The 13,206-nt window shown below is 43.2% G+C and overlaps 1 protein-coding gene across 4 annotated transcripts in view; it reads right to left on the bottom strand.

The window, feature by feature from the left end:
- Positions 1 to 13,206, bottom strand: part of cntn1b (contactin 1b) — a 683,679-nt gene that overhangs the window by 341,184 nt on the left and 329,289 nt on the right. For all 4 annotated transcript variants that reach the window (XM_080190723.1, XM_080190722.1, XM_080190724.1 and 1 more), the window contains 3 exons: positions 6,691 to 6,824; positions 6,154 to 6,283; positions 4,679 to 4,829 (listed from right to left, as the gene is read on the bottom strand). In XM_080190723.1, the coding sequence (XP_080046849.1) occupies positions 4,679 to 4,829; positions 6,154 to 6,283; positions 6,691 to 6,824 (415 nt within the window). The remainder of the gene's footprint in view (positions 1 to 4,678; positions 4,830 to 6,153; positions 6,284 to 6,690; positions 6,825 to 13,206) is intronic.

Below are 13,206 nucleotides of genomic sequence, written 5' to 3'. Positions count from 1 at the left end.
TTGGTGATGGGGATATTTGTGGAGCCTCCGCTCCCAGCAAGTTAAGACTATATGAAGTAGGGGCAAAATAAGGCCTTTCGGCCCATCAACTGCTCAATGAGATCATGACTAATCTGATATAATAATCCTTAACTCCACTTCCCACCTAATCCCATTAATTGTTGATTCCCTTACTGATTAAAAATCTATCCCAGCCTTGAACGTAATTAATGACCCAACCTCTACAGTAAAGAATTCCACAGGTTCACGATCCTGGGAAAAGAAATTCCTCCTCATCTCTGTCTTAAATGGGTGACCCTTACACTGAGATTATTTCTGCTGGTCCTAGACTCTCCCACAAGGGAATTAACCACTCAAGCCCCTTAAGGATACCGTATGTCTCAATAAGTTTGCCAATCATTCTTCTAAACTGTAATGAGTACAATCCTAACCAACTCAACCCGTCCTCACCAGAAAATGCTCCACACCCAGGATCGCCCTAATTAATTCTTTGGACTGCCTCCAATGGCAGCTCATCCCTCCTAGACAAGGGAGCAAGAGTTGTTTAATTGTCCACTACGACTCACACTTGGATCTGTTGGTTGTGGCATTGCTTTGCTCTTTTTCATGCTACTTCCGCTGTTGAGCATGCAAGCAGTTATCTGCTGTCATCAGCAGGCTTCCAGCTCATTTTTAGGTGTGCCTGGTGTTGTTCCTGGCATGCTCTGTTGCACTCTTTATTGAACAAGGGTTGATTCCCTGGTTTGACAGTAATGGTAGGGTGGGGGATATGCTGGGGCATGAAGTTACAGATAGAGGTTGAGTACAATTCTGCTGTTGCTGAAGGCCGCACAGTGCCCACAGTTGCCCAGTTTGGACATCTATATCTGTTCTGAGCCTATCCATTTAGCACAATGGTTCTGCCACACAAGACGATGGAAGGTATCCTCAGTAGGGAACATGGGAATTCATTTCCACAAGGACTGTGTGGTGGCCATTCCTACTAATATTATAATGAATCGATGCATCAGCAACAGGTAAATTAGTGAGGGCAAGGTCAAGTAGTTCTTTCCCACTTGTTAGTTACCTGCCAACATCCCAGTCTGGCTATTATGTCCTTCAAGACACAACCAATAGTTTTGCTATTGAACTACTCTTGGTGATGGGCATTTAAGTCCCCCACTCTTGCTACAGTCATTGCTTCTTCTAAGTGGTGTTCAACATTGACGAGTACTGATATATATCAGGTACACTGGCAGTGGAAGGAGTGAATGTTTAGTGTGATGGATGAGATGCTGGTCAAACTGGCTACTTTGTTTTGGTTGGGGTCAAGCTTCTTGCGTTGAGTTGAAGATGCACCTCATTGAGTGGCTGTTTTGAATTGGAACTGGCAAGTAATGGACTCATGCGAAGATAGGGAACTTAAAAATATGTTAATGGGCAGCAGATCAAAAGACAGCATCATTGTGCCACTTGATCTATTCCCAGCTGGCACTTGGTTCCATTGCCTTCAATAGAATTGAACATCCAGTAGAATTTATCGTATGGTTATAGTGATAATGCTCATTTCCCATGACCAGCGGAGACAAATTTCTGACCTAAAATTAACACTTCAGTTCAGGGCCTGGGCAGCGATTTTCCGCTTGGTTACTTGTGATGTTCTGTTCCTATGCGGTGGGAAAATCACAGCAGGTGGTGCACTAGAATCCACATCTATCATTTAGCAAATCGAGCAGCAGGTAGGAGGGAACAGGAAGACAGAGGAAGGTTGGCGGGGAGAGTCCACACTGTGCTTGGATTTTCTTCTTTTTCAAAAGCTGGACTGCAGGTGAAAAATGTTGGTTGCTATGCCAAGGTTGTTTTAGCAAGGCTGCTGAAATAATGACCCAGAGGACAGCAAGTAAGAACAGTTCTAGATTAGACAGAAGCTCCTTGGCGTGTGAATGGGGAAAGTAAGAGTAGAGCAGAACCATGCTCCTATCATCTAAAACAAAAAGATAGAAAATGCCAGACAGGGTGGCACAGCGGTTGGTACTTCTGCCTCACAGTGCCAAGGGTCCCAGGTATGATTCCTGGCTTGGGTCACTGGCTGTGTGGAGTCTGCATGTTCTCCGCATGCCTATATGGGCTTCGACCGGGTGCTCCAGTTTCCTCCCATAGTCCGAAAGACATGTTAGTTAGATGCATTGGCTGTGCTAAGTTCTCTTTCAGTGTAACCAATGGCACCAGAGTGTGGTGACTAGGGGATTTTCACAGTAACTTCATTGCAGTGTTAATGTAAGCCTACTTGTGACAATAAATAAATGTGAACTTTACATTCTAGCAGATCTGGTGGCAACTGTGGACACAGAAAGAGTTAATGTTTCAGGTTCTGTACAACTGAATGGTGTTTGAGATTCACAGCCAACATAAATGAATGGGATTTGCAGGGGAAGAATATTGCAAAGGACTGGGGTAAAGTAGACGTAATTAAATGGCGAAAGTCATCATGTTGTAAAGCAAAAGTAGGTGATAAAGATGCAAGTTTTGGAAAAAAAGGTGCAGGTGACAGAATAACAGCAGAGGTGGAAATCTGACTTGGGGAAGAAGGCTTCCATTGTCTAGGCATGTTGGGGGGGTGATAGGTAGGTATATCCCCAGGAGTGCCAACCACCCTGTCAACCATGGACTGGTTTCTCAAGAATATCTCCCCATTTATCTTCTCCACTTTTCTCTCCTGTATACTGATTGGGGCACAATGTTCAGTTTTACTGCCATGTTCCTATCAACTGCATGACAATGGGCGTTATCGTCGATTGCTGTTCGTTGCTAGGAAACGTGATGAGTCTTCATGTTATAAGGGTACTATGGTTATGCACAAGTAGTAATTACAATCCTGACCCAATCTACTGGTTGGAAATTCCTGTGCACTTTTATTCTGATAGAATAGCCCTATTTAGTTTCACAGAAATAACGTGTGTGCATTTGGTGTCGAAAGAAGAATGTGGATTTAACTTGGTCCAACACTATTGAGTCATGATAATTATTTCTTGCTGTAAAGTGCTGAAATGACCATTTACTATTCAAAATATTCTCCTTTAATGTGGGATTTTTCAGTCACCACAGGTTCTCCCCCCACCAGCTTTAACATAAAGATCCCACTGTCAGTAATGGGCCTGTGATCATTGCGTCCTTGCTAATAAGAACATAAGAAATAGGAGCAGGAGTAGGCCATCTAGCCCTTCGAGCCTGCCCCGCCATTCAATAAGATCATGGCTGATCTGTCGTGGCTCAGTTCCACATTCCTGCCCTCTCCCCATAACCCTTAATCCCCTCGCTTATCAAAAACCCATCAACCCGCGTCTTAAAAATATTTAGCGAGGCAGCCTCCACCACCTCAACGGGCAGAGAATTCCAGAGATTCACCACCCTTTGAGTGAAGAAGTTCCTCCTCAACTCCGTTCTAAACCGCCCCCCCTTTATCTTGAGGCTGTGCCCCCTAGTCCTACTGTCCTTTCTGAGCGGGAAGAGTCTCTCCACCTCTATCCTATCCATCCCATTCATCATCTTATACGTCTCAATGAGATCTCCCCTCATTCTTCTAAACTCTAACGAGTACAAGCCTAGTTTATTCAGCCTCTCCTCATAGCTCAACCCCCTCAACTCCGGTATCAGCCTAGTAAACCTCCTCTGCACTCCCTCCAAGGCCAAAATATCCTTGCATAAGTGCGGCGACCAAAACTGCACACAGTACTCCATGAAACTGACACAATTACCTTTTAACAAAGAGTAAATCCCTACATTACATATTCATTTTGCTAAGGAATTCAAGGCTTTTAAGGTTCATTGTTCTCCATGCCCAAGACACTGATTGAGCAGGATTTACCAGCCCCTCTACCTGGCAGGATATTCTGGTCCTGCTAAAGTAAATGGCAAATGATGTTAGCTTCAATCATCACATTCACTGTTGAGATCACCCCTTTCCACCCTCCCCACCAGTTTATGGGAAGTTATCATTAATAACTCATTATGACTTCTTCAAAAGCAATTTCCAAGACCACAATCTCTATTACCTGGAAGAACAAGGGCAGCAGGCGCAACAAAACACCACCATCTGTAAGTTCCCCCCAAGGCCACATGCCATCCTGACTTGGAACTATACTGGCATTCCTTCACTGCTGTTAGGTCAAAGTTCTGGAACTCCTGAAAGTAAACAAACACCACATGGACTGTGGTGGTTCTACGGAGCAGCAACTGCCTCCTCGCAGGCAGTTAGGGGTGGGGCAATAAATGCTGGCCTTGCCAGCAACACCCCAAATCTATGAACGAATAAAATAGAATATACAATTGCTGGAGTTGAGAATGATGTGGAGATGCTGGTGTTGGACCGGAGTGAGCACAGTAAGAAGTCTAACAACGCCAGGTGAAAGTCCAACAAGTTAATTTGGTAGCACGACCTCTCGGAGTGTCACTCCTTCCTCAGATTAGTATGACTCACCTGATGAAGGGGCAGTGTTCTGAAAGCTCGTGATACCAAATAAACCTGTTGAACTTTAACCTGGTGTTGTGAGACTTCTTACTGGAGTTGAGAAGACTGTAAACTGCCCAGTTCTGATAAATTACTGATCAAAAATATTGTGGATGGCCCACCAAGGCTGAAGATCTGGGTGTTACATAACATGGTGACCATCGTATTTGGAGGCGGATCCATTTCACTGACCTTGAATTATTCTTGATGAGCTCAGTTCCCTTACTCCATATGAAGGTTGGCTTGGGAGCAGCCTTGGGTCTGCATTCGATTAGCACTCTGCCTCCTCTGGCCCCCAGCAGCTTCTTCCTTACTGGGTTCAGCCGAAAGTCTGGTGCAGAAGCTGAAGGAAAGCACAGAACAGGAACAGAAAAACACGACTACTGAAAATTCAACATTGTTTTTACAAAACATTTCTTTCACCTCTCATCAATTTTACTTTCCCTCCAAATATCTTAGTGTCATTTTAATTTTAACTGCAGGTAATGGTGGGGGGGCGTTGGTGGATAGAAAAGAGAAGGCATGACGGCATGGCCCAGCTCTGCACACTGAACATCAAGAGCAAGAGTGGATCCTTCAACCTCTCGAGTCTGCCCAGCCATTAAATTAGATTATGGTTCATCTGCACTTGAACTTCACTTAGCTGTCCCCCTCCCCCTCTTAAACATTTACTCACAGCTGCAATGACGCATCATGGCCACAGTATGTAGAATGGACAAAGATGCAGTGCAGAACTTCACCAAGATTTACTCAATAGCACTTCCTCAAATGCAGGACCTCTACCACACAGAAACACCAGCATTTTTAATCCCCTCCATCCTGACTTGGAAATACATCGCCATTCCTTCATTGTCACAGCGGTCAAAATCCAGGTATTCCTCCCTAACAGCAGTATGGGAGCACCTTTATCACGCAGTTCAAAAAGGTCATTCACCGCCACCTTCACAAGGGTAATTAGGGATGGGCAACAAATTTGGTGTTGCTGGAAATGCCCACATCCCATGAACAATTAAAAGGATAATCTGCTTCCACCAGCCTTTCGGACAGTGCATTCCAGATCATCATCATGAGTTGCTGTGTAAAAACAACTCAGCACCTCCCCTCCTGATTCTTTTGATAATTACTTTAAATTTGTATCTTCTGGTGAACAGCTCTCCTGCCAGTGGAAACAATCAAAGTCCACTGTAGTTTTGAACGCTGCCATTAAATTAGCCCATTAACTTCTCTGCTCTATGAATCATAGAATGCAGAAGGAGGCCTTGCAGCCCTTCACGTCTGCAGCGACCACAATCCTATTCAGGCGCTATCCCCATAATCCCATGCATTGCCCTAACTAGTCCCCCTGACACTAAGGGGCAATTATCATGGCCAATCACCTAACCTGAACATCTTTGGACTTGGAAGGAAATCAGAACAAATGAAGAACATTCTCAATTTCTCTGAGGTCTCCAGTTACCCAAAATATTTCATCCCTGGCATCATTCTGAGAAATCATCTCTGCAGCCTTTCCAAAGCCTTGATGTCCATTCTATTGCCCAGAATTAACTACAATATTTCAGCTTGAGGCCTAACCAATGATTCATAAAAATTTAACATAAACTAAAATAAGATATATTTTTTAAAATGCACTGAACTCTCGAGGGCTGTGCTGTGTTCGGAATACCAACCCAAAACTTTCAGCTCAGCGTTGGAATATAAGGATCCGTGTCTGTTCTCTGTCACACACTGGTACATTCCAGAATCTTGCAGGATTAGTCGGGAAATTCGCAGCTCCCCTCTATTCACTCGGAATCGAGCCTATGCACAGATGAAACAAGCACATGGCTGAAAAGGGAATTTTTTGACATTTAATCTAAAACTTCACTGAGCTTTTGACTGCTCTCAGCAATGCTCTGAGGAGCTTATCATTTTCAAAGACCTGCAGAAAGAAAGAAGCAAATATTTACACGTGCGAGAAAAGCGAAATTGATGATTATGCGCTTGGGACATTCTGACAGATTAGGCAAAAGGGAAAGGACTTCTCTGGAACTGAAGCAAAGATCAAGAAATTTCAACGCATCATTTCTATTCAATAGCTAACAGGACACAGGCTGTACAAGGGATTCAGGCATCCTTATTTCTCATTGTTTTACTGTGTTGAAGTGGACATGCAACCATTGCAAACGGTGGAAACCACAGTGAGAACACAGGCACAGCTTTCATACCCCATGCACTACTTCCCCATTCCGGAGCCATCTGTATGTGGGCTGGGGTTTGCCTCCTGCTTCACAGTGCCAGATGAGGTCACTCCCAATGTCTTCCATAGTGTCATTGATTGCTTGGATCCAGTAAGGGTGAGCTGAAGAGAAACAGAAGTGACAAGTTAGAATGTGACATTGAATAATTTCACTGTCACAAAAATACATCAAATTGAAGAAGGAAAGCAAAGACTGACAAGACACAAGTAAAGCAAAGGGGCAAATTTTCCCAAACTGCCTGCCACGGGAATTGTAGCAGGTGAGGGGCGGTGAAGGAGGAGGTTCCTAATCAACTAGGAAGATTTATAGGCAGACTGCAGTCTTTCAGAGGACAAGAAATCAGTAAGGAGTTAAATGAGGCTTAAGACTAGCTAACATGAATAGTTTTACACATATGTGAATGCAGTAAGAAAATTAAAGTAAGTGATTTGTTGTGATTTTAGGATATCATAAAATATCAGCATATATGTTTTATGATATTTTAAATGTATTGTTAACTTACACCAAGCAAAGTTACCAAAAGGCATGGTGGTAAATGTCAATAGTTTATAGCCAAAGGTCTGGGAACTGGTTCGTCAGCAGCAGTCTTACTGGGAGGATTCATATAAGGGAACACATCTTGCACAGAATGAATAGATACATTCACTGCCCAAACACTAGGATAGATATGCCCCTGGATGCAGGAACACATATCTATTCAACTTGCCAGTGAGCCAGTGGGAACATCCACTTTGACCTTAAGGTAGCATTTGCTGTTACCAGGCAACAACAAAATAGTTACAAGCAAGAAGGGGGAGGGGGGCAACGTCCGTATTAGTTAGACGAATAAGATATCACCATGCTATTAAGTATCATATCGTTGGCTGAGGTACTTGACAGAGATTTGTATGACTATTAAATGAAATTGATTTTAAGCTAATGAAAGGCAGAATTATTGATTAGGACCAACTATAATTGATCTATATTTGACTATGTACTTCAGATCTTTTGGAGAGGTTGTGTCGCTCTATTCTCAGAGCTACTTAACCCTTTGTAAGTCTCCGGTTGGCTACAGATTTGTTTGTTTGTTCTATGTTTTACTTGTCAAAATATATTTGTTATGTCTTTGCACAGAGATATTTGCTTGGCCAGTTTTGAATTGTCTTAGCTTATGACACAATTGGCCATTTTCAAATTTCCCCACAACATGCAGACCATGGAAAGAAACATTTACCCTGGGATGGGATTTTCTGGTTTCAGGACGAGCATGGCTGGAAAAATCTGCCCTCACATCTCTCCAGGTTCTGTCTTTTGTTTTGCATTTCCCCATTATTTTGACTTCTACCATCATTATTTTTGTCATTGAATCTCTGGTGCCATCCCCACCCTATTATCACAGACCTTCCCCACCACCCTTGTTTTTGTCCTCCTTCCCCTGTACTTGCATTCCCTTCTCCTGACTTTTCACTAACTTCTACACTGTTAAATCTTCATTAGTTCTGCTCAAGAAAGGATGACTGTTCTTCTCTCTCTCCCTCTCCACAGCTGCTGAGTGTCTCTGACACTTCCTGACTTTATTTCAGATTTTCAGTATCTGTGGCTTTTTGCTTTTGCTTAGATTTATTCTGACTGGTCCTTCATGTTGCTTTGTTAGTTACATAAAAGCCATGCAAGGAGGGCGCAGCATTCTGTACATGAAAAAAACACTTTCATCACAGATGAGAGGTTAGAGGTCCAAATGTGGGAATCTCTGCAAAGTAACCCTCCTCTTTTGTACCCACCCTGCCTGATCTTCAAAGTCTGTCAATAAAGCTTCATCTTACCTTTTCATGAACTGAGAGCTAAGAACAGCTGTATTGTTGGATGTAGCCAGAAATTCTGAGAGCTGGAGGCAAAGAACACAAACATTTTTGCCCAAATTCCAGCAGCCAATCATGAGTGTTCTTGGGAAAATTTGCGACAGTGCTCCAATGTGGTTTTTATTGAATCTTGGGATCAACTCGATGCACTCCCATTCTCTTTCCATTCCCAAGTGTCAAACACAGGTTGAATCTGAGCTAATTACCTGCTCAAATGGCAATTATGGCATTTGATAAAAGCACCTCTAATTTACTGCTGTCCTCATTTTTAAACAAGATGGGAGTTTTCCTGAGGTGGGATCATAATCTGTGGCTGGAATTTTCTGGCCGTTCACATCTTGCCACCACTGCACGCAAGGGCGGAGAATTTGACACTCAGCCAAATCTCCATTCACTGCAGTCGGACCAGAGAACCCCACCAGCATGAATGGCCGGAAAATTCCGACCTGTACTTTTTCCCCACGGTTCAGTATTTATTTTCTGGCGGGTGCACAGGGTCTTTCACTTACAGGGCAGACTATGTTTAGGAAACGTGAATGACTTCTCAGCTGCTCCAAGTACACAAAGATACAGAACTGGCAAATAATCCATCACTTTGTGAATAACTACAATGCACAGCAGGCCAGGATGTGTATACAACATTTAACATACCCATTGATGCAATTAAAATGAATGTATTGCTTTGTGCAAAAGTAAAACCAAACTAGCATGTAATTTTTTTCTGGGCAGGAACTAAGGGAACAGAGTGTTCTCCGCAATTGCTAAATTTTAAGTAATCAGAGTGTTGCATTCAGGAAGCAGCAGCAAACAGATGCAGATGAGGCACTGAAAAAGCAACAGCAAGAGAGATCGGCAGCCATCTTCAGGGAACAGTTCAGCCAGAGTTGAAGTATTGCAGGCAAAAGCCAGTCTGTGCAAAAGATTGTTTTCTTTGCTGAACCAAAGACCATTCATAAGAACATAAGAACATAAGAAATAGGAGCAGGAGTAGGCCATCCAACCCTTCGAGCCTGCCCCGCCATTCAATAAGATCATGGCTGATCTGTCGCTGCTCAGTTCCACTCCCAAGTCCTGGTCACTTAAGTTGTACAGTGTAGTAGTCACTGGCTAGATTTGACCAAGAAATGGGTGTTGTTTGGAAATAGTCTTAGTAGAATTCAAGATTACAGGGAAAATAGATGCTTTTGAGTCTATAATCTATGACAGATTAAGTGCTTACTATCAATGTCCTGAAGTATAAGATTGTTCTTTGTAGCGTTTCATTTCTGTTTTCTATTTTACTAACTACTTTCATCGTTGTTTAAAGAAAGAGAGGTCGGAATTATCACTGTTTCCACAAATGTTTCTTACTAATAATCCAAAAAAAAAACACATGAAACCAGTGTTTCAGGTTGGAATACACTGACACCTAACATCACTGAGGTTTTGCAATACCATCAGCTGAATATTACATAGAACATAGAACATAGAACATTACAGCGCAGAACAGGCCCTTCGGCCCACGATGTTGCGCCGACCAGTTACAAAAACAATGACCCACTAGCCTATACCAATCCCTTTTCGACCATAAACCTATCCAGAGATCTCTTAAACGCCCCCAAACTAGACGCATTTACAATTGCAGCAGGCAGGGCATTCCAATCCCTCACCACCCGCTGGGTAAAGAACCTACCCCTGACATCCGTCCTGTAGCTACCCCCCCTTAATTTAAAGCCATGCCCCCTCGTGCTAGCTTTCTCCATCCGAGGAAAAAGGCTATCACTATCCACCCCATCTAAACCTCTAATCATCTTATATGTTTCAATAAGATCCCCTCTTAGCCGCCTTCTTTCCAACGAAAACAACCCTAAATCCCTCAGTCTCTCCTCATAGGACCTCCCCACCATACCAGGCAACATCCTAGTAAACCTCCTCTGCACCCTCTCCAACGCCTCCACATCCTTCTTGTAATGCGGGGACCAGAACTGCACACAGTACTCCAAGTGCGGCCGCACTAGAGTAGTGTACAGTTGCAACATTACACTGCGACTCCTAAATTCAATCCCCCTACCAATAAACGCCAAGACACCGTACGCCTTCTTAACAACCTTATCTACTTGATTCCCAACTTTCAGGGATCTATGTACACACACACCTAGATCCCTCTGTTCATCCACACTATTCAAAGTCCTCCCGTTAGCCCTATACTCGACACATCTGTTGCTCCTACCAAAGTGAATTACCTCACACTTCTCCGCATTAAATTACAGCCGTATAATTCCTAAATCTATTTGACATTCACTATGATCACCTATTAACATTTATCTTTCTTCACGTAATTGCTAGCTTTCCTATTCCGTTGCCCCTTTATCTTTCCCTGTTGCTTTTCTATCCTGTCATCCTCCATGTGTCTCACTGTGTAGCTCAGACAGTGGTCTGGGGATCCTGACTCCAAACAGTGTCAGTGTGACACGCTTGATACAACACTTCAGTACCTGCCACAGGGTATGCACACTCCAATTAAAGACAGTGGGTGACCTCCCGACACTACAGGGCCAATATCAAGCCCTCCAGCATTGAGTCTGACAATCCCACTGTCAAAGGTGGATGTTGCAACCTTACTGGGTGAGAGAGAGAAAGGGTATGAACCTCAAGGCCCCGTCTCAACAGCTTTTAAAAGTTGGTGTTAGCAAACTGTAGGTAATTTTAAGGGACTTATATTTGTATGGGTAAATACAATAAATAAGATATAGCTTTAGATACATTTAATTTAATGTTCCTGTGCCTGGGAGGGAGTTGTAGTTGGATTTCATGATGAATAAAAGTATGTGTCTGTGTGGGGGTTAGTTTCAGTTCCATTTGCAACGCTATTATGTTTAGAAAGCTACAGTGATGAAAGATAATTGCTTAGCAATTAGAGGGGCTCTGTAAGGGCAGCAGAAGTTTTCTTTGTTCTTCAGTTGAAAGCTGCAGGCAGTTGGAGACAGACAATGAAGCAGCAAACAACTCACTCTCAGCTCTGCTCAGGAAAGCTAAACAAGAACCAGCTCTTTTGACCTTTCTGGAAGAATAACTCTACAATGGAAAATTTGTTCCGAGAAACTAGTAAAGAAGCTAGAGAAATGAAAAAGGGTATCCAGAAGGTCTGAAGTTAAAGGAACAAAGAAGAAACTGGGAAGTAGAGCAGAATTCTGTTCAGGGACACCCGACAGAACCGAGAAGAAATCAATTAGTGAGGATAACAGAGAAAAGTTTTCGAAAAGTAATCCTAAAGTTTGGAACGTCTTATTACCGTCTATAAATAAGTTATAGAGTATTGACTGGATATCAGAATTGGTGTTACAGTGAAAACCCGAAAGGATTAATGCAAAATCCTGGCATAGCTTACTCCTAGCAGTAGAGTGAAAGCTCTGGTCAAACAGGTCTTTCAGAAAATGTTTACTGGATTTTGGAATGCAAACCACAACAGAAGACTTTAAAAGTATATTTTGGGCATGGAGTTTGCAAACTTTCATATTACAATCATCTGGGGAATTCTGAGGAGAAAGCCGCAAACACAGAATGTATATACTAATGAGACCATTGTAATTTCAAATGGGTTTTGTCATCTGTGTTAATCTTAAAACCTGTGTGTAATGGTTAATCTAAAGGAGGAGTGAAGGAGTATTGTATTATAATTAATTTTTCATGTTTACTAGATTTTTTTCTTGTTGCTGAAACTAATTAGTATTCCTGTGATTGTGTTTCTCCATGTTCAATAAAAAAATAGAAGTTGCAGTCGTTTGAGCCAGAGGTCCATACTGGGATCAACAGTTCACAGATCCTGACAGTGCAGAATGAGGCCATTTGGCCCATCATGTCTGCATGGATGACAATCTCACCTGGGTCCTATCCCCGTAATCCCACATATTTACCCTGCTAATTCCCGACACTAAAAGGCAATTTAGAATAGCCAATCAATTTAACCCTCACATCTTTAGAGTGTGAGAGGAAACCAAAGCACCCGGAGGAAATCCACACATTCACGGGGAGAACGTGCAAATTCCACACACAGTCAGAATCGAACCATTGTCCCTGGCACTGAGATGCAGCAGTCCTAACCACTGTCTCACCATGCCGCCCAGTTATAGCATCAACTGTGATCGTAACATTGGTCACAACTGCAGGAGTGCCATTGTGGAGGGATACTTCTCCAAAGGGTAGTTTGTGGCTGCAGGTGTAGCCATTAATTAGTTGCAGCATTTGGAGCGCCAAGGGACCGGGTTGAACAAACCACAAGTAAAACTGGCACTCTGGTCTGTTGCCAGGATGATGCCTCCTTTCATCTGATGAGTCCTGGCTACAGTGCAGCGCCAGCCTGCCAACAAAAAATTGCAGTCTGCAGTGGCAGAGGGCTCTTAGCAGGTCCGAATTGGCCACTTGCTGATAGGTAGGCATTTCACTCCCAAAATGACCCAGAGACAGCAACATCATGGCAAACTGGCCAGGATGGGAAATTGCAGACACCCCTTCTCCCATTGTCACCGCATTCAGGCTTGGAAAATTTGGTCCAGTTTGTCTCACTGATGTCTCTTTAAATAATCCTTCCCCCCCCCCCCCGCCCACACCCCTCAAGGCGGTCTTCTGGTGTTTATGTGTCCCATAGAACCTATTTTACAAAAATGCC

Source organism: Carcharhinus amblyrhynchos, chromosome 6 (assembly GCF_965287045.1).
Source record: "Carcharhinus amblyrhynchos chromosome 6, sCarAmb.v2.hapA, whole genome shotgun sequence".
NCBI classification, from domain to species: Eukaryota; Metazoa; Chordata; class Chondrichthyes; order Carcharhiniformes; family Carcharhinidae; genus Carcharhinus; species Carcharhinus amblyrhynchos.
The sequence above is the reverse complement of the archived record's forward strand: the minus strand, read 5'-3'. Positions and strand labels throughout refer to the sequence as shown.